Source organism: Oenanthe melanoleuca, chromosome 13, assembly GCF_029582105.1.
Source record: "Oenanthe melanoleuca isolate GR-GAL-2019-014 chromosome 13, OMel1.0, whole genome shotgun sequence".
Taxonomy (NCBI): Eukaryota; Metazoa; Chordata; class Aves; order Passeriformes; family Muscicapidae; genus Oenanthe; species Oenanthe melanoleuca.
In genome coordinates this window covers 4444247-4465866 of record NC_079347.1, presented here as the reverse complement: position 1 = coordinate 4465866, position 21620 = coordinate 4444247, and the positions used below count along the sequence as shown (strand labels likewise).

At 43.6% G+C, this 21620-nt stretch overlaps 1 protein-coding gene across 1 annotated transcript in view; it reads right to left on the bottom strand.

Annotated features, from left to right (window-relative positions):
• The window catches only part of UBTD2 (ubiquitin domain containing 2), a 37823-nt gene that overhangs the window by 7463 nt on the left and 8740 nt on the right, over positions 1-21620 (bottom strand). The window contains exon 2 of the mRNA XM_056502649.1: positions 8451-8687. Within this exon, the coding sequence (XP_056358624.1) occupies positions 8451-8687 (237 nt within the window). The remainder of the gene's footprint in view (positions 1-8450; positions 8688-21620) is intronic.

Sequence of the window (21620 nt, the reverse complement as noted above, 5' to 3'; positions counted from 1 at the left end):
ACATGGCCCAAAGGGAAACCAAGGGGGAAGTTCCCATCACACACCTGATGGAGATTTCCTTTTCCTTGCCAGCCACGGGCAGAGACAGATTTTGTCCCTGGAATACAAAGGGCCACGTGCAGGAATTCCTTGGGATTCCTTGGGGATCAAACCTCCCTGGGCAGTTCCATCCCTGAGCTCCCTTTCCATGGGGAAATTCCTGCTGCTGCCCACCCTGAGCTCCCTTTCCATGGGGAAATTCCTGCACTCCACCCTGAGCTCCTTTTCCATGGGGAAATTCCTGCTGCCCACCCTGAGCTCCTTTTCCATGGGGAAATTCCTGCTGCTGTCCATCCTGAGCTCCTTTTCCATGGGGAAATTCCTGCTGCCCACCCTGAGCTCCTTTTCCATGGGGAAATTCCTGCTCTCCACCCTGAGCTCCCTTTCCATGGGGAAATTCCTGCTGCTGTCCATCCTGAGCTCCCTTTCCATGGGGAAATTCCTGCTGCTCTCTACCCTGAGCTCCTTTTCTATGGGGAAATTCCTGCTGCTGCCCACCCTGAGCTCCTTTTCCATGGGGAAATTCCTGCTGCTGCCCTCCCTGAGCTCCTTTTCCATGAGGAAATTCCTGCTGCTGCCCTCCCTGAGCTCCCTTTCCATGGGGAAATTCCTGCTGCTGCCCACCCTGAGCTCCTTTTCCATGGGGAAATTCCTGCTGCTCTCTACCCTGAGCTCCTTTTCCATGGGGAAATTCCTGCTGCTGTCCTGAGCTCCTTTTCCATGGGGAAATTCCTGCACTCCACCCTGAGCTCCCTTTCCATGGGGAAATTCCTGTTGGTGTCCCCCCTGAGCTCCTTTTCCATGGGGAAATTCCTGCACTCCACCCTGAGCTCCTTTTCCATGGGGAAATTCCTGCTGCTGTCCATCCTGAGCTCCTTTTCCATGGGGAAATTCCTGCTGCCCACCCTGAGCTCCTTTTCCATGGGGAAATTCCTGCTCTCCACCCTGAGCTCCCTTTCCATGGGGAAATTCCTGCACTCCACCCTGAGCTCCTTTTCCATGGGGAAATTCCTGCTGCTGTCCATCCTGAGCTCCTTTTCCATGGGGAAATTCCTGCTGCCCACCCTGAGCTCCTTTTCCATGGGGAAATTCCTGCTCTCCACCCTGAGCTCCCTTTCCATGGGGAAATTCCTGCTGCTGTCCATCCTGAGCTCCCTTTCCATGGGGAAATTCCTGCTGCTCTCTACCCTGAGCTCCTTTTCTATGGGGAAATTCCTGCTGCTGCCCACCCTGAGCTCCTTTTCCATGGGGAAATTCCTGCTGCTGCCCTCCCTGAGCTCCTTTTCCATGAGGAAATTCCTGCTGCTGCCCTCCCTGAGCTCCCTTTCCATGGGGAAATTCCTGCTGCTGCCCACCCTGAGCTCCTTTTCCATGGGGAAATTCCTGCTGCTCTCTACCCTGAGCTCCTTTTCCATGGGGAAATTCCTGCTGCTGTCCTGAGCTCCTTTTCCATGGGGAAATTCCTGCACTCCACCCTGAGCTCCCTTTCCATGGGGAAATTCCTGCACTCCACCCTGAGCTCCCTTTCCATGGGGAAATTCCTGTTGGTGTCCCCCCTGAGCTCCTTTTCCATGGGGAAATTCCTGCACTCCACCCTGAGCTCCCTTTCCATGGGGAAATTCCTGCACTCCACCCTGAGCTCCCTTTCCATGGGGAAATTCCTGTTGGTGTCCCCCCTGAGCTCCTTTTCCATGGGGAAATTCCTGCACTCCACCCTGAGCTCCCTTTCCATGGGGAAATTCCTGCACTCCACCCTGAGCTCCTTTTCCATGGGGAAATTCCTGCTGCTCTCTACCCTGAGCTCCTTTTCCATGGGGTAATTCCTGCTCTCCATCCTGAGCTCCTTTTCCATGGGGAAATTCCTGCTGCCCACCCTGAGCTCCCTTTCCATGGGGAAATTCCTGCACTCCACCCTGAGCTCCTTTTCCATGAGGAAATTCCTGCTGCTGCCCCCCTGGGGCTGTTCCCTCTCCTCCTGTCCTGTTCCCTGGCTCCAAGCTCATTCCAGGGAATTGCAGGGAGAGGAGGCACAGCCTGACCATGACTTTTTGGGATGTTCAGCCAGCACCTGGTGACCACAGAGCTGCTCCTCCTCCCAAAAACCCCCAGCCCAGCAGAGCAGAGACACCCAAGGGCTGCCTGAGCCCCACATTCACCAACCTGAGGACACCAAATTTACTGCAGAGCCACCCCTGAGATCCCCAGGGAAGATTCCCACTGGAATCTTCAGGGGGGGGAGTTTAAAATCTTCATTTTAAACTTCAATTTCCCCACTTATATTTTTAAACACTTCATATTTCTTTTTCTCATTTCCCAAGCAGACAGCAGGGCAGATGAAGCTGATACTCAGCTCCTCCAGTAAAAAAACAGCAAATAATGGAGTCAGTGTCCACTCCTGGGGAATATTTAATAAAGCAAACATCATGTCCTGGCCACTATCAGATCCCACAGCACCATTATTCACCTAAAGCAGACACAAACCTGTCTGGAACATCTGTAACACCCAGATCAACAAGCAGCTTCCTACATGAGGAAATTGAGATTTTTTTGTCACAAATCTGGGTTTATTTTGAGTGTCTTGTGGCCAGGTTGGGTTTGTTTTTCTTTTTGTTTTTTTTTTTCTTTTTCCTTTAAAGGAATTAGCTGCAATTTTCTGGTCACACATTAATGGTTATAAAAAGCCCTGAAACAGCATTTCTGAAAAGTGTTGCATAGAAAAGACAAACTGAAACCAAAGACAGGAAACAGAGGCAAGAACTGCAGGGGAAGAGACTTGAGGAGAGTCCAAGCAATTCTGTTGACAAAGCTCCTCAAAATACCTTTAAAAACACAAGGGCAGAAGTTAAAGATATTTAAGGAAAACAACTGTAGGATGGAGCCACAAGTGGGGTTTTTATTTGAAGGGTTGAGAGTTCCTAACCTGCACTTAGATATATAAATATTCCAGCCTGCCACAACTGCTTTACATCCTGAGGATTTGATTCATTTTCCTTCCACTTGAAGAAAACTTTGGGGATTCAGCATCCCTCAGAAAGGATGTTGTGATCTCTTTTAAAAGTGTTAATGACAGCAGAAGTGATGGAGGGCAGTGTCTTCACTGGAGGAGGCTGCTGAGGAAAGGGAAGCTTTCCCAAGGTTAGCAGGAATTTGGGGACACAACAGCAAAAGGGATTTTGGGATGAGCTGGGCTCCCCCACTCTCAGGAAAAGGATTTTGGGATGAGCTGGGCTCACTCACTCTGGAAATAGATTTTGGGATGAGCTGGGCTTCTCCACTCTCAGGAAATGGATTTTGGGAAGAGCTGGGCTCCTCTGCTCTGGGAAATGGATTTTGGGATGAGCTGCTCCAAGAAATAGATTTTGGGGTGAGCTGGTCTCCCCAACTCCTGGAAATGGATTTTGGGATGAGCTGGGCTCCCCAACTCTAGGAAACTGATTTTGGGATGAGCTGGGCTCTTCTGCTCTGAAAAATGGATTTTGGGATGAGCTGGGCTCCCCCACTCTCAGGAAATGGATTTTGGGTCAGCTGGGCTCCTCAACTCCTGGAAATGGATTTTGGGTCAGCTGGGCTCCTCAACTCTGGGATGTGGATTTTGGGATGAGCTGGGCTCCCTCATCCTGGGAAATGGATTTTGGGAAGAGCTGGGCTCCCCAGCTCCTGGAAATGGATTTTGGGATGAGCTCCCCAACTCTGGGATGTGGATTTTGGGATCAGCTGGGCTCCCCCACTCTGGGATGTGGATTTGGGGTGAACTCCCCTGCTCTGGGATGTGGATTTTGGGGTGAGCTGCCATTTCCTGCCCCCTGCCCCTGTGCCTGGGGCTGTGACAGCCAAAGCAGCAGAACTGGGCTGCAGCTCCCACCCCTCTCCCAGAGCATCCCTGGGAAGGATCCAAACAGGATTTTGTGAAATACTCCGTGGACTCACTCCCACTTCAGCCAAGTTCAGCCTACAGAGGGGCCTCTGACGTCAAGAACCCTTAAAAATAGCCATGGATGTGTAGAAGAAAAAGCAAAATAAAAGCACCCTCCTAATGCACACAGTGCCAGCAGCAGCTTGTCTGCTTCCTCACCAGACAGCAGCAATTTTGGGTTTTAATCCCTGCCTTTTGGGCTTTTTATTTCTTTAAACTGAAGGAAAAACAAACCAGAAAAGCCTTCCCTTGAACTAATAACTGCTGTCTCCTCAGCAGAGTTTAGCTAAAAAAAATGCAAAAAAAACCCCCAAAGCAACAAAGCAGGAGGCTCAGCTGTAAATTTTATGCTGTTCACTATATTTGAGTGTATATTTGAGTATATTTCACTATAGATTGAGAGTTTCTTTAACTTTCACAGCCTGCATTTTCCTCTCAGTGCCACTGCTGATCATATTGACAGCCAGGCTTTGATAGCCAGACCTCCCAAAGCTTTCATAACTCTGCTGGAATCTAAAATTAGACAGCCACAGTCACCAAAATATCATTTACTCCCCTTTTAAAGGGGCATTAGAGAAACCCAAGTGAGTGTTTGGTATCCTCACAGAAAAACAATGTTTTACATGTTTGTAAAGAAAGAAATCCATCAAAAAATAGGATTTTTGATGATAATTAAAAAGCTTCTTCAGACAAGCAAGCAATTCCTACAGCTTTAATTCCCAGCAATTTTCAGGGACAAGGGGAAGAAAAACCACAAGGACATGGTGGCTTTAAGGGCAGCAGTTCACAGAGGATTCAATTTAAATGCTAAAGGTTCCACAGCAAAATTCACTGTACAGATGCACTCCATGACAAATTCATCAACAGAAAATGTAATTCCAATTTTGCCACCACACAAAAAGCCACTGCAAAAGGACAGAGCTCCACTTCTGGAGCTGCTGAATTTCCAGGAGCCACCCAGTGTTAAAAACCTGCTGCATTTTCCAGCATTTTGTGGCAGATATTTCTGAATTACTGGGCAGATTTCAATGCTAATGCTGTGAGCACACACTGACAGCTCAGTTCTCCATCAACACCAAATCAAACACAAGAGCTCAATAAATGGAGATTTTCATGGACTCAATAAATGGAGATTTTCATGGACTCAATAAATGGAGATTTTCATGGACTCAATAAATGGAGATTTTCATCAACATAAATAAAAAAGGGAGTTTTCAGCACAGCAAAGGGCAATTTTTTATTCTGACTACAGTGTTAAAAACACCCACAACTCAAGGAGGTGCCCAGATCCCAGAATTTTGTGGTTTTTCAGGCAGCTCCAGAGGTGGAATTTTGTAATTTTGCTTTTTGTGTGAAGGCAATATTGGACTTATTGGTATTGATAAATCTGAGATGGAGACATCCCTCAGTGCTCTGCTGGGACTCCCCCCTGGAAATCTTTTCCAACCTAAATAATTCTGGGATTGTGTGTGGTTTGTTTTAATTTGTTTTGCTGGAGTTAGGAATTTGTGGGAAAAATGCCTTCCCCACTCTGCTGCTCCTGCCTTGGAGGGTTTGCTTGTTGTTATTTAGGATTTTTTGGTGCTTTTCTAATTCCTATTTCACCCAGAGGAGAAGGAAATGCTCTATTCAGAGTGGGAATATTCCAGGGAAATATTCCCATCCCTACTTTTGGGGATCTCACCCACAAAATAAAAAGCCAGAGCTTTTTATTAAAAGATTAAAAATTAAAATTCAGCAGATTAAAACTCAGCAGAAAAACCCTTTTATCACTCCAACAGCATGAAAGGAGCTAAACCCAAATATCCTGAGAACTCTGCAGGGTCCATCCTGGAATTTATTGCCTACAACTGATAATGTTAAAAACATAAAAAAAAACAAAAAAAAAAGCTGATGGTGGGGTGGCTTTAAAAGGAATCTGAATTTTATTACCTATTAAAGGTAACCTGCATTTTATTCCAACTTCCCCCTGTATAAATTGAGTTTTTCTGCCATCTCCAATTGATATTTTAGCAATAAAGGCTGCAAATATGCAATTTCTGAGATATTAAACCCCAATATCCTGGGGATTCTGCTGCAGCACATGAAGTGGCCATGCTGGAATTTAAAAACTCCACTTAACCCCAGCCAGATTGTAATTAATATTAATGACTTGCAAGCCAAGTTCAGCTCAACATCAACATTATTGTAAAATTCTCCACACTCCAAGATTTCCTGTTTGATAGCTGAGAAGTATGGAAAACTCTCCTTCATCAAATTTAAATGGGCTGATTAATAAAATATGGAGGATGTGCTACTTTAAGACAGGAGGAGGGGAAAAAAAAAAAAAAAAAAAAAGTATAAATTGGTGATAACGTTATTTCTATTTTTAAACCCATCCCACAGAGTCACCCAAGATAGATGAGAAGTGCTAAGCCCATCCCACAAGCTTATTTATTTATTTAATACTTCTTACATGCTATTTTTAACAGCAGAAGCCAGCAAAAGGCACCCATTAAAAAAATTTTAAAAAATTCCTCACACCAGAGAAATGACAAATCTGGCTGAGAGCAGCCTCAAAAAGGGATTTTTTTTTTTTTTCCTTTTCCTGTAAGATTCTGGACTAAAAAAGCAATTTTATTTTTGCAGCATCAGCTAAGCCTGAGTTTCTATGTGCAAAATTTTTCTCTGTCAGTCCTTCCTCATTCCCCAGCTCCTTTTTCTCACTCCTCCACTCCTGCAAGGTTTTATTTCCTCAGGAATCCATGGCTGGAACACAAGGACAGTCAAATGTGAATGTGGGGCTTGGGTTGGTTTTTTTTTTTTTTTTTTAAGCCTCTTGTACACACAGCAAATAAATAAAAGGAAAAATCCCAGGCCATGGTATTGAAAAGGAAAAAAAAATTAGTGAAAAATCATTTTTTTTTTCCATAGACTTAAAGGAATTTATCCAACAAATGTTTGGGAAAATATTTAGATTCCCACCATGAATACAGAGCAGTGATGTCACATCCAGGAATTCCTGGGACACTCCAAACCTCCCTGGGCAGTTCCAAATTCCTGAGCTCCCTTTCCATGGGGAAATTCCTCCTGCTGCCCACCCTGAGCCTCCCCTGGAGGTTAAATTTTCATCCAAATTTTTCTACAGAAGCCAGAGCCTGCTCAGGTAAAAAGCACCAGATTAAAATAAATAAATAATATAAAAAAAAAAGGATAAAATGAATTTCAGAAGTGCCTGTGCTGCCCAATCTCAGGGAATATCCACAGCATCACATCCAGACACCAAAACTGGATTTCCTCACAGTTTTCTCCCTTCTTTCCACATTTTTTGCCCCAAAAAAAAAACCCCAGGGGTTGTTGGTATCACTCAGGGCAAGGAGAGTTTATTTGTTTTTCCTGCCTGGAGAACAGCTCAGTTTGCATCCCTGAATGAAGGGATTTAATCCAGAATCTCTCCATCCATGGCACTGACAATGCCTGAGGACTCAGGAATATTTGGATTTCTACAAGCAGCACTTCTGGACTGGGAAGGTCACACTGCACACAGAACTTTGCCAGCAGCTGATGCCCAAAAGTGTCACCAGCAGAAAGAAAAATAAAAATAAATAATGCAGTTTGGTGGGTAGAAAAATCCCCTGTAAACTGCACATCCTGGGTAAAAATTCTAAATATTCTCTCTGTTTGGAATTCAGCCTCAAGGCAGGGCAGCAAAACCTTGATACAGCTTTGATTTCTGAATTATTTCTGAATATTCTGCATTAAAAAGCAGTAGGCAGGACTCAAAGCAGACATTTTAACAATTAAAAACAATGCATCAACTCCCTTAGGTCTGCAAAAATGCAATTTCTGAGTTATTCATTATTTCCATTTATCTGAATGGTGACTTTAAAATGATCAGCAACTTCTTGCCAGCCCCTTCTCATTTTATTTCTATTAGAAATATAAGGAAATTATTAATTTCAGAGTTGTGGAGTGAGGGAAATATAGCTTGGATTAAAAAAAAAAAAAAATCTCACCTAGCAGAATAAGAAAACAAAGGGGAAAGTACCCAAAAATAAGAACTTGCAGTTTATCTCACACAGGATCTCACAGCACATTGCCAGCCTCAAATTTTTGGGAAATTTTTTTCAGATTCTTCAGAAGAGAAAGTTTTAAAAAGCCCAAACAGTTCAAGTGCCAAAGAAACCCATAAAATCAGGAGGGAAAAATAATCTACTTCCTTACAAAGAGAAACTGGGGGGAAAAAAAAAATGATGAAAATTGTGCCTTGGAGCATCCAGGTGTTCCAGGAGATTTCAGAAAATCCCTGTAAAGATCAGACTCAAACTGAAGATTCCCATGGAATTCCACTGCAGGAACTATAAAAAAAAGCAAATTTTTTTAATCCCTCTATATATAAACACCATTTTGCTTGGAAATTCTGAACAGGAGCACACCCCCATCGAAATCCAGATGTTTGAAACTGATTTTTTGGGGGTTGGAAAAAAAAAAAAAAAAGCAACATTTGCTTGTTACCTACCATGGGGCAGTGTGATGTTTGCACCATCGATGATTGCTTGGGCCAGCTCGTGGTCGTTGCTCTCGAAGGCGTGGGCAGCAGCTTTGAGGGCATCCCAAATTTCCTTCCTGCCCTCAAAAGCTGGGGCAGTGTCCCAAAATTCATCCCTCTTACTGCGGAGCTGCCCGTCCGTCATGGGGTAATCGCTCTTCCATTTGGGTTTCTCCTTCTTCAGGGGCTGGTTCCGACCCAGAGCCACTGCCAGGGACAGAGGGAAAAGGGAATTCAGCCAAATGACAGCCATAAAATTTGGGTTTTGTGTTTAGGGTTTGTAGTTTTGTTCACACGATGCTCGTGGATGAGGTTTTCATTTATTGAGAGAATTGTCCTTGGTTTTTCCAGTGGGCTCAGGAGGAGGGAGGTGAAATGGATGTGGGCCATCTATTGTCATTTGCTGCTTTTAATTGGGACCTGCCTTTGTTTCTGTGCAAGTGCATCCTTGCTGATTTCCCCTGGAAATCCAGGAATCCATCAAGGTTTGAAGAGCATCCTCCTCCTCCTCAATAAACACAATCCATTAGTTCCCCTTTAATACAGTTATTTTTGTGCAATAGCCACTCTGAGGGTATAAAAGTTGGCAGATTAAAACTCCCTGCTCACTTCCCCATCAGTGCCTGGTGCTGCAGCCAGAGACCCCAAATTCACAGAGGTTTTATGGAGACCAAAACCCCACAGGGGGTTGAGCCACACACCCTTCACTCAGTCTGACCCCAAAAACCACAGAATGATCAGCTGGGGTAACTCAGGGTGACACCTCAGTGAACCTGAAGTGCCAGGCATGGAAAAGAGGAGTTTGAGAAGGATTCCTGCTGCTGAGTGACACTGCCAGCCATGCAGAGTGAGCTTTCTATGGGATAAAAAACACAGAGAATGGACTGGAAAAAACCTTAAAGATCATCCTGCCCTGTTCCAACCCCATCCAGCCTGGCCAGGGCTGGGGCCACACATCCCAATGTCCACCTAAACCTATTCCCTGGCAGTCTGAGGCCATGCCAGTCCATCCCCTGGAACTCCTCTCCCTCCATCCTCTCCCTTCCCTCCATCCTCAGCTCCTCCAGGCCCTGGGGCCACACCTGTGCCACCCCAAAGCTTCTCCTCTGCAGGCTGGGCAATGCCAGCTCTCCCAGCACAGAACCCAACCACAACAAACTTCTGAATCCTTTCCAGTGACCACAGAACATTTCTTGCTTTTTGTTTCCAGGGACTGCTGCCATTTGCTTGCCAGAGCAGGGCTGACCATTCAGCCCCGAGTGTTTACAAAACACCAAATTTCCTGGCAGAGCTCAGCCTTCCCCAGTCCAAGGCTCAGCTCAGCTCTCAGGGATGCTGGGGCAGCCTCAGGCAATGGGGTGATGCATTCTAAAATTCTGAAAACACAAGTGGGAAAACACTCCACCAAGGAATTGTTTCCTCAGCAAAGCTCAGCAGCCAGAGCATGACATTTTCAGCCAGACACAACAGGACACTGCAAGAAATTTGGGACAGTGGGTATCTTTTTTTTTTTTTTTTCACTTTAGCTCCCATCTGTTTGCACATCCCCTCCTTGTCCCCAAACACAATTATGGAAGCAGGTTAAAGGCAATTCTCACAGCCCCATTCCTGCTCCACACAGCACCCAGATCTATTGAAAATTGATTTATCCTCACTCCAGCACAGCTCAGATCCTCACAGCCTCCCATAACTCCTCCCTGGAGATCCCATCCTTCCTGCACAGCCAGCAGGGATGATAAACCTGGTGATAAATTCTCTTTTTTTCCCCAGCTGGAGGGAAGGGTGGTGGAAGAAAGTGGCTCAAAAGCCAAATCCACTCTAACAAACCATCCATCCCAGCACTGAGCCTTTAACCACAACCTGGCTCCAGCACAAGCCAGGATTTAAAAAGATCTTTGGCCTGTTTATCATTTATTAGAAGTGCTTCAAGGATCCCCAAAAACCTTTATGCCTTCCCTGAAGAAATATTCATTATTTAGCTCTGGGGACAGAAGGGGCAGAAAGGATGAGAGAAACTTACACCACTTAAAAAAATAACGTGTGAAAAAACCTAAATGTTTCTCTTCCCAGCCCATGTTTTAGTCACTAAAGCAAAACATGTGAATTTCTACCAAACCCTTGGACCACATCAAAGGACTTTCCCTTTTCTGTTAACAAGGCTGATAAAGAAACAAACATCAACAGTCTGAACCACTTAAAAGTATTTACAGTCTCAGTTTTCTACTCCTCACTTTGGAAGGAAATTGGAGCTCTAAAGGAAACCTTGACTTCATTTAAGGCCCTGCACATCAGAGGCAGCAGCTTGCAGGATCCAGAGGAGAAAGCAGCATCCACATTAATTTTTCATCTTACATCACTTCAACAAGAGTGAGAAATTATTAATACCCTGCTTGAGAGCAGGAATTGTTTTCTAAATGCCAAGGAGGCACGTTCTCTAGGAAGCAATGCTCAAAGTCACCACTCAGCACAGGCAGTGGGTGATGTTTTTGGAGAGGGATTTATTTAGAAGGGAATATAGAAATCATTCTGCTTTGCAAAAAGTGAAATATTGGCAGTGACACTGCACAATAAATCAGGCTGGTGTTGTTCCAACAGCTCAGGTGGTGCTGAGGAAAGAATCCCACAGGATTTAGGGTGGAAAAGCCCAAGCTGTGCCCCATCCCCTCCTTGTCCCCAGAGCTCTCAGTGCCACCTCCAGGAATTCCTTGGGCACCTCCAGGGATGGGGATCCAAATTTGCCTGGGCAGCTCCAATCCTTGCCTGAGGAGGTGGTGATGGATCAAAGACTGGACACAAACTCCTGGAGTTCTTTTTGATTCTGATTTTTTGGTTGTGCCCCAAACCAGTGGCAGGATTTAACAGCATGACCTGTTTTCCCTCCACAGGCTGAGTGGATCCTGTCTGCCCCACTGAACTCCTGGCAGACTGCAAAATCTGATTTTTTAAAAGGAAAAAAAAAATGTGTTCCTCCAATCCTTGCAGGCTGTTTTATAACCTGAATTGTAAATTTATTTCCCTTGCCTGCAGCTCGCCATCAAAGCAGAGAATCTGTGAGGTTATCTCTGCTCTGAGTGAGCTCATGCAGATAAACCCAGATATTTAAATCAGTTTCTCAACAGAACATCAAGAAATATCTCAGTGGAAGTTCTTTGCAGCAGCTGGTGTGGTTGTTGTGCTGCTATCACTGTGGGTATCACTGTGGGCATCACTGGTGCCTCCTCTGAGGGGCACCAGATGAGCAGGGGCAGCTGTACCACTAAATTCTTGTATTAAAATCCAATATCCAGCTACACAATCCGGAACTGATTTATAATATAGAATATATAATCCAGAAATAATTTATACCCCCCTGAATTACAGCATCTCTGGCATCAAAATTGGGAATATTTCAGCCTCAGAGGGTTTTGTGTCACAGCAAAATGGCAAAGCTGAGCCAGGGGACAGCTCAGAGCTCTGGAGAAGGGCAGGATTTCCCTTCAGAATCTTGTGACCTGCCAGGTAACCCTGTATGAAACCCCACACCTGAAACAGCCCTGAAGCAGCTGAGCTCAAATTATTTTAATATTTCTTAATTATTTTTTGAAACACCTCTGCTGTCATCACCTTTATGTCAGTTTTCCCTCCCACCCCATCCTTCAAACACCTTTCACCTATTTCTAAAATTGAAATTAGGACTCAAATTTGGCTGTTCCATCCCTGCAAGACTCCACAGTGATTTTTTTTTCCCTTCCCTTGCAAACACAAGCATATGTTGCTGCCTGCAGCATTAGTCTTTTTTGTAAAAAGCAGAGAAAACTGGCCCAGGCTGTGGTGGAGAAGTTTCCAGGCACACAGAACCCACCCAGGGCATGGAAAACCCATGGATTGGACAAGCTCCACTTCAGGGATTTCTCAGCAGCTGCATCCCAAGCTGTGCTTCCCAATCCCTGCAGATTGTGGGACTGATGGAACCAGGGAGGGACATCCCATCACTGCAGCACCAGGAGGAGCAGATACAGGTGAAATTGGACAATCTGGAAATAATATTTCCTTTTTTTTTTTCTTTGTCTTGGTTAAGAAAATATCCAAGAGGTGAAGAAGGTTTGGAGTGAGCTGAAATAGGAGCAGGAATCCCAAGGGAAGGGTAAAAAATCACCACAAATCTGAGTGGGAATGATGTTCAGGAGGAAAAATGGTGGAAAAAATGGGATTTGGGGGCTGTCCACGGGAAAAGGACAGAAATGAAGAACTGGGAAGGGAACAGAGCTGGAGGGAGGGAAGAGCCAGGTCCTGCCTGCTCTGAGGCTGCCAACACTCCCAGCTCCAGCAGGAAAAGGGATGTGCACCCCAGAAACAGCTGCAGGAACCTCGGGAATGACTCAGAGCCAGCCTGGAGAAGCTGATTTGTAAATGTTTTACAAATTGAGCCCATGATCAAAACTATTTTCTTTACCAGACTGCTTCCCTGTTGAGGCTCAGCTGCTAATAAAGCTTTTTTCTATCACAAATGAAATGCAAATAACAGTTTACTACCCAGAAAGTTTCTTTTAGCAACAGTCCCAAGGGCTCCCCTCCCCACAATCACCAAGCACTTCTCTGCTTCATCAAATGAGTCCCATTTTAAACCCATTTTGCTCCAATTTCCTCATAAGTTACCTTGTAATTTGGTACCAATATCACACAATTCATCCTAAACATTTTCTTTGTGTCCTTCTCCAGTGTAATCCTGAATTTATAACCGTGCTTGGAAGAGCCAGGACAAAGGAAAAGTGCAAAAACCCAGGGAGAGCAGGGAGGGAGAAAGGGAAAATTCATTGCATTTAAGCAGCAGACAATTTCAATTACATTAAGCAACACAGGCTTACACAATTTAAATTACATTAAATAGCACAGGCGTAGCCAACAGCAGGAAAATGGCAGAATTTTATCTGTTTATTGCTAATTTTCAGCAATTTTCTTTTTAAGGTGGTTACATTTTTCCAAGGTTAGAAGAGGATTTGAGAACAGAAGTGGCACTGGGCAGTGGCAAAGACTTAAAAGTGAAATATTAGGAGAGTTAGACTTTGCTAAGAAGGAAATTAATTAACATTTCTAGGGAAACTTTCCAAATAAATACAGATAGACAGACAGACAGATAATGCTAGAAACTAAGTCAAGTTTTATGGTTTTTTATGAGGGTAAAATGAACACTACTTCCCAGGCAGAAATTCAAGTTATATCATGAAATAGCTGTGCACTAAAACACCAGGCTGCAGACTCAAAGCAATATTCTAAAAGTGGAGGCAAAGGTATTAATTTTGAGCCAAATAACAAAAAAAAACTGTGAAGCTTTTTAAAGCAGCAAACCCAGCAGAGACACAAGGAAAAAAAATAAATAAAACCCTGTGCAATTTCCCCTTTGTCCAACCTGAAAGGAGGTGAAGAATGGAAGAAAATAAACAAAATTAAAAAAAAATTAAGAAAAAAATAAAATAAAAAAATCAATGAGCAGCAGCACCTAAAGCCAGGCTGGGGCTGAATGATGGATGTGGGGACAAGGGGACAATAAATCACTGGGAATCCTTCCCTTTTCCTCCTCAATTCTTACCCCAAAAAATGCCCAGAAGAGGCTGCAGAGGGTAAAATGAGAGTTTTTCTGGACAATTCCTCCCTGCACAGCCCATCCCAGGGTTTCCCAGATAAAGCAGGAGAGGATGAGGGGCTGGATGGGCTGACAAGGAGAAAATCTGACTCTAATGACCCCCATTCCTCTCTATTTTCAGCAGAAATTGTAGAAGAAATCAGGAGATTTCCAGGCAGCTCATCACTCATCACCCCTGAAAGGAGCCAGAGGTGCTGCAGCAAGAAATAAAAGCTGCAGCTTTTGAAATCTGCTGCCTGGGTGGCATTCCAAAATTCCCAGCACAGCAGGAAATCTGTGTGACCTGGGGGTGCATCCCCAGCCCAGCTGGCAAGGGGGAATTTAGATTATTAGGATAGTAGGAATAAATATATTAAGAATAAATATTAGATATTAAGAATATTAGGAATATTAGGATATTAGGAATATTAGGATATTAGGAATGAATATTAGATATTAGGGATGACTATATTAGCAATAAATATTAGATATTAGGAATATTAGGAATTACTATATTAGGAATGAATGAATATATTAGGAATCAACATTAGATATTAGCAATATTAAGAATGAATATATTAGCAATACATATTAGATATTAGGAATATTAAGAATGAATATATTAGCAATACATATTAGATATTAGAAATATTAGGAATGAATAAATTAGCAATAAATATTAGATAGTAGGAATATTAGGAATAAATATATTAGGGAAAAATATTAGATATTAGGAATACTAGGAATTACTATATTAGGAATAAATATTAGATATTAGCAATATTAAGAATGAATATATTAGCAATACATATTAGATATTAGGAATATTAGGAATAAATATTAGGTATTAGGAATATTAGGAATAAATATGTTAGGGAAAAATATTAGAAATGAATATATTAGGAATACATATTAGATATTAGGATAAATATTAGATATTAGGAATATAAGAATAAACCCTTCCCTGTGAGGGTGGGGATGCCCTGGCACAGGTGCCCAGAGCAGCAGTGGCAGCCCCTGGATCCCTGGCAGTGCCCAAGGCCAGGCTGGAGCACCCTGGGACAGTCCCTGCCCTGAACAAGACGATTTTTAAGGTCCCTCCCAACCCAAACCATTCTTTGTTTCTATGATTATTATTGCCAAAAGCTCTGTGGTTCTCCTGAGTCCTGCCTGCCCACCTGAAGCAGAGGATTCTCCATCAATCTTGATTAATCTCATGATAAAACAGCTCCTCTGGACACAGGGAGGGAAATCCTTTGTGGGGTCAGCACATCCTCAGTGCCTGGGCAGGGGGAGGCAGAGGTGCTGCCCAGGGATCCCCATCTCTGTTATTTCTCCAAACTCAGCCTGGCCAGCAGTAAAACCCAGCTGTAAAACCCAGCTCAGCCTCCCAGGGAAGCTCAAACAGCTCCAGGGGACAGAATTATCAGCACAATTACCTGTCAGCACTGTTTACCCTGGATTCCAGCTGCTCCTATCTCTGCCAGATGGATGCTTGGATAAAGATTTCCCCATCCCAGCTCTCAGTGTGCACCAGGACCTTCCATCTGCATCATCCCCAGTGCACAGCCAGGCTGTGACAGGAGCCTGAAAAATGTCCTGCTTGAGATGGGCTGCACAGAGCACACGTTTGCTGGGATGGAGCAGAGTGTGGCTTCAGCTCCAGCTCAGCCCAAAAGGCACAAGAGCAGCACAGAGCTGGGGGAAGCTGCACAGAGCTTATCTGCAAAGAAAAAAAAAAAACAAAAAAACCCACCCCAGTGCTTTCTGTATCTCAGCAGGAGGAAGAATGCAACTCAGCAACTTCACTTTTAAAGCCTTTTGTGTCTGGCTGTCCTCTGGTTCACAGGGAAACTTCAGACACATCAGATAAAAGTGCAAAGGGTGAATTCCTGCCTGGCCAGGCTGGGCACTGCCCTGCTCCATGTACAGTGTGGATCCAGCAGCAGCAAACATCCAGCTCAGGCTCACAAATTCCCTTCGTCCTGGAGAATGGTCTCCCTGTGAGCTCTGCACAACAAGCAGCTGCATGAACTGCTAAAAAAAAAGGGATTTAAAGTTCACTAAGGGGCTGACATCACAGAAAAAATGAGGTTGGGGAAGCCCCCCAAGATCACCAAGTCCAACCTGAGTCCAGCTGAGTGCCACATCCAGAACTTCACTGGACAGGAAAAAGGAAAAATCCAGGGAAAAAGGAGCAGCATCAAAAATCTCCCAGCCCCAAGAGCTCCCCCACACACTGGCAGCCAAATTCTGAGTGCTCTGAGCAAGGTCTAAGCAGGGTTTAAACAAAGCCTGGATTTTCTGCTGGCCTGAGCCCTGCTCTGAGCTGGGCCAGTGACACAGAACCAGCTGGATTTAAACACCACCAGTGCTTCCAACCTTGGGAAAATTTTCAGGGGGTAAAAAAGTTAAATAATCAAAGGCAGCCTTATCTTTCACCCTGCCACTTTCACAAAAAATCCTTGGCTGATGATTTCCTTCAAGGCCTGGTGAGGTGTGGTGGTGCTGAAAGCCTCATACAGAGGGTGTTTAAACATGGGTGATGCCACCAGGGAATTTATTTCATTACCAGTAAACCCAGAATTCATAAAGTAACTGGATGGTTTGGGTTTGAAAGGATCTTTAAACTCATCCTTTGCCATGGGCAAGGATAGTTTCCACCACCCCAGGTGCTCCAAGCCCCAAGCTTGGACATTTCCAGGGATGGAGCAGCCACAGCTTCTCTGGGAAATCCATTCCAGGTCCCCCCATCCTCACAGGGGAAATTCCTTCCCAAAATCCCATCTAAACCTGCTCTCCCCTTGTCCTGTCACTCCAGGCTCTGGTAAAATTCCCTCTCCATCCTTCTCAGGAGCCAGCAGAGTGTTCAGACCCCTCCTCACACAGCATCCATTGGGCTTTGCTGCACTAAACCCTAAAATCTGGGTAATTCAAGGTATAATGCTCAGCACAGATGGCCAACTCCATGTTCCCAAGGATTTTTTTTTGGCTGAACATGCCACACTTGCCATGTCACTGCTGCCAGCACAGCAGTCACAAATTCCAGGAGGGAACAACAACAAAAAAAACCCCACCTCTAAATTGGTGGCTGTTTTTACAATGACCAATGATTAAATTAGCTTCATTAAAGGATCTAACACCATGTCTTGAATTTATTCCAGTGTCACAGTTATTGGCAGGGATAAAGTTTCACATGAGCCAATTAACTAAATGCACTATTACTGTATCTCAGCTGCTTAAGCTCATCAGTTAATTAAGAGCTCAGTGTAAGCTGAAAATAGGAATCTTACCTGACACACATCCCAAACATACATTATCTTAATGATTTAATTTCACACTTCCATATTACTTTCCTCATGTGCCTGAGGAAAACTGAAAGGCAATTCCTTAAAGAAAAGTGAAAGTGAAAGTCACATAAACATTTACAGATTTCATCTAAGAAATTGGATTTCTCAGAACAATACCTGCTGCTTTATTCAGCCCTATCTTACAGGGTGGCTTTTCATAGCAAAGTTAATATTTCACATTCAATTTTGAAACTCAACTCCTCTCTGTTTGCCCCAGGAAACTCCAGTAGCCACGCTGGGATTGGATGTAGAACACATGACCAACCCCTTGGCCATAAGGAATTCTACACATTTGGTTAAGAAATCCACATTTATCCCTGAGTTAGAGACAAGTAATAACAGATAAGGACATCAGTGGATTGCTCAGGTAATTAAAAAGCAATCCAAGCTAAAATGAGAAACGTGCAAGCCTCTGCTGCAACTTGTATAAATACCTGGATGTCTTGTACATCCAGGAGAAAAAAAAACAAATCCTGTAAATGGGAGCACATGAACAAAACAGCCTTAAAACTCCATCCTTTCAAGGCCTTTTTATCCCCCTGTGGGTGTACTTGGGGAAAAAATAGCCCTGTTCCAGCCTCAAGGATTATTGATGCAATCAGAGAATGGTTTGGGTTGGAAGGGACCTTGGGGGACATCCAGTGCCACCCCCTGCCCTGAGCAAGGACACTGCCACTGTCCCAGCTCCTCCTGCCACTGCCAGGGATCCAGGGGCAGCCACAGCTTCTCTGGGCACCCCTAAGGATTTAAAACCCCCCCAAAATTAGGAATTTAATCAGCTTGCTCCTTGCAGCCATGCCAACTTCTGGGCTGGAAGGAGCACAGCAAACTGCCCTCTTCATTTAAATTGCTGAAATGAAGTGAGATTAAAGCAGCCAGAGCCTTTCCACCTTTAGCAAATTAATCTGATCTCTTCCAGGAGTCCCTGAGCACAGGAGGCTTTAGCTCTATTAATGGCCTGAGTGATGCTTGCTCAGTGTTTCCAGTGGCCACAGCAGCCCTCAAGTGACTCCCTTCCAAATTTCCTCCTTGAAATTTCTCCTCTGACCCACTGCAAAGCAAGTTCAGAGCTCTTGGTCAGGGCAGATGCACTTTTCCTACTTTTCCTCATTATTTAAGGCATAATTGATGTAATAACAGATTAAATAAATGTGTGAAGATGCTGAGTTTTAAAGTCTGCAAGGAAAGTTCTGAGCTGAAGCAGAACTCTCCATTATCAGACAGAGCCTCTTCTCACCTCTGCTCCCCTTTCTGCAAGGGAAAATAGATTAAAATCAAAGGATTTTTCAAATTGACTGCTGATGAGAATTATGAAATTCTCATTATTAAATATTAAAAAAATAATAATAAAAATATTAAATTCTCATTATTAAAAAGAGATTCTTATTTCAGCCACCTGAAAACAAGAGCCCACCTCTCCCATGGTTTTCCAGTGTGATTATTTGGTTTAGGTAAAGGAACTCCTGAAAGCATTGGGGAAATCAAACCCCAACATCCAAACCTGCTGATTTTTGCAGCAGTTAAAAGGAGTCATAAGAATGGCTGGATGCAAGTCCATGACAAATTCACTAATTACTGTGCTCTAATGAGCAAACCATGCCCAGGAAATGCTGATTCCACAGCTCTGAACAAAGGCACCTCAAAGCCCAGAGCAGCACAACTGGGGCCACTTTCAGACCTGTGGAAATGCTGAGGATGAGCAGGAGAAAAATGCATTAAAATAAAAAAGTTCCCATCTGAGCAGCATCCACACAGCTCCCCCACCCACATGAGCATCAAAACTGCCTTTAACACACAAAAATCTCTGAAATATCTTGATAACACACAAGAATCTCTGAAATATCTTGATAACACACAAGAATCTCTGAAATATCTTGATAGAAAAATGTTCTGTGAAAAAAAAAAAAAAAAAAAAAAAAAAGGGCTCCTAATTAATTATCTTCCATATAAACCAGCCAAAGTTGGAAAGTTTCAAAACACAAGAAAAGAAAAATCCCTAAACCTGAACTGCAAGAGTCCCCTCAGCTGGAAAAAATCCCCTGATTAATTTATAATAACTAAACAAGACATGAAGGAAGGAAGGGTGAATGCAGTGAGCAGAGAGAAATAAATGCACTTTATCAATGGCACACGAATTCAGCCTGGAAATTTGGCAGGCAGAGCAATCAGATAGCAACAGAACCCTTGAGCAGGCAAACCTGGAAAGAGTTTCCAGACAAGATTAGATCAGCTGGTAGAATTTCTAAGGCAGAATATTCTGTTTGACACAGCACTGAAGCAGAGATGCAGAAGCCTTTGCCATTTTTGTTCCAAGCTGAATTGCCACTACTTAATAAAATGGATTTTTAACAAGCTCAATTATCAGATCAGCAGCTCAGCATCCCTCTGGACAGAGCTGCCAAGAGATGTTACAGCAGGACACTGGCAGCAGCCAAAATGTTTCCTCCCCCAGCCCTAAATATCTACAATATTTCCCTAACTAATGTGAGCTCAATGCAAATGATTAACTGCTGGTAATAAGTTCCCCAGCACAATAAGATAAAATGCTAATGTGGTTCCTTCCCCAGTCCTGCAGCACAGCAATCATCAGGAAAAACATCATCAGAAAACACTGCAGTTGCATTCCTAAGATAAAACACCTTAAAAATAATTTTATAAAGGAACCTGTTGATTTTCCACAGCACTATCATGAAGAAGTTGTGGTAAGCATCAATATAAATAAGTTTAACTTAAAAATTCTTGAGGAAATTTGTTCCCTGAGAGCTGATTGTGACTGACCCTGGGATGGATTGGGGAGCCCACTCATTCCTGTCATGTTAAAGATTAAAAAAGAGAAATCTGGGCTCCTGTTTAAATGGGTGACTGTGTTTTCCCCACTGCTGAGCACCAACACTCCAAAACCCAGCAGATTATTTCAATTTTCAAGCTCAAATTTCAATTTTCAAGCTGCCAGAGTGACAATTCATCCAAAAGCCAGAACTTCTCCTCCTCAACTTAAACCTAATTCCTACAGCACCAATATTTAGGAGAATTAGAAAAAGCACAAAACTTCCCAGGGAGACAGAGCACACACACTGAGATCCACCTCTAACAACCTGTTGATATTTTCTAAAGGTTTGTGTCATTTAGGAGAATAAAAATCCTAAATAAAAGTGGTTTGGGAGGTTTACAGAAAATAATTAGAAAGTCTCTATGATGAGGCAGAGCTCAAGAAGTAAAATCTTATTTACAACTAAATGGTTTTTATTCTGGAGCTTGTTCTGACAATGCTGCTGCTCCTTTTTTATTCCCAGCTGCCAGACTCAAATCTTCAATTCCCTGTTCCATTTAGCAGGAGTTTCAGATAAAACCAAACCCTGTGGTATTTTGGGAGCTTTTTTAGTGCTGTATTATAAGGAGAGCCCTGGGTACACACAAGGATGTGTTGGGATGCACAGGCAGCACAAAAAATGGGATTTTGCTGTAAAATCCATGTGGGGCCATCCAATCTGTGAGTGTGACTTCAGTCAAGCAATAATCATGTGGTTTGCTGTTGAAATTTGAGCTTTTTTTGGCACCAGAACTACTGTGAGATCTGGATAAACACACAATGGAGATCTATGGATGTGAAAAAACCACACAAAAGAGTGAGAACTCATCTCAAATGAGCATTTAAACCTGTCTCAGGATAATATCCAATATTGATCAGCACTTCACAGAAGGTATTTTTGTTCTAAAAGAACTCTTTATTTATAGCACCCCATGTGCTTTGAACGAACTTATGTGGGCACAGAGCAAAAAAAAACACAAAAAAAAAAATCAGTCTGCTACATGTTTCACTGAGCCAAGTCATCAACATGCAAGAGTGAAATCTAACTCTCCTAAAAAATAAAATTTAAATAGCTCTGTGGCAGCTTTTCTCTTCTCCAGCCCTCCCAGTGCTCCCCCTCAGCTGTGATTTCTCTGTTTTAAGAGAAAATTTGGTCATTTCAGGCACTGGGAGGGTGGAAATGCCCAGGGAAGGAAGAATTGGCTCATCCTCAGCCTTTGGGGCAAATTTGGGAATTCTGCTCCTTGGGAATGGGAATGGGAATAGAGTGCTGGGACTCTGCTGCCACCAAATATATCCCTTATATATGAGGGAATATAAATATATCCCATTTGGGAACACATCCAGCCAGGGAATCTGCATCCAACCTTGGTGCTTTCCAA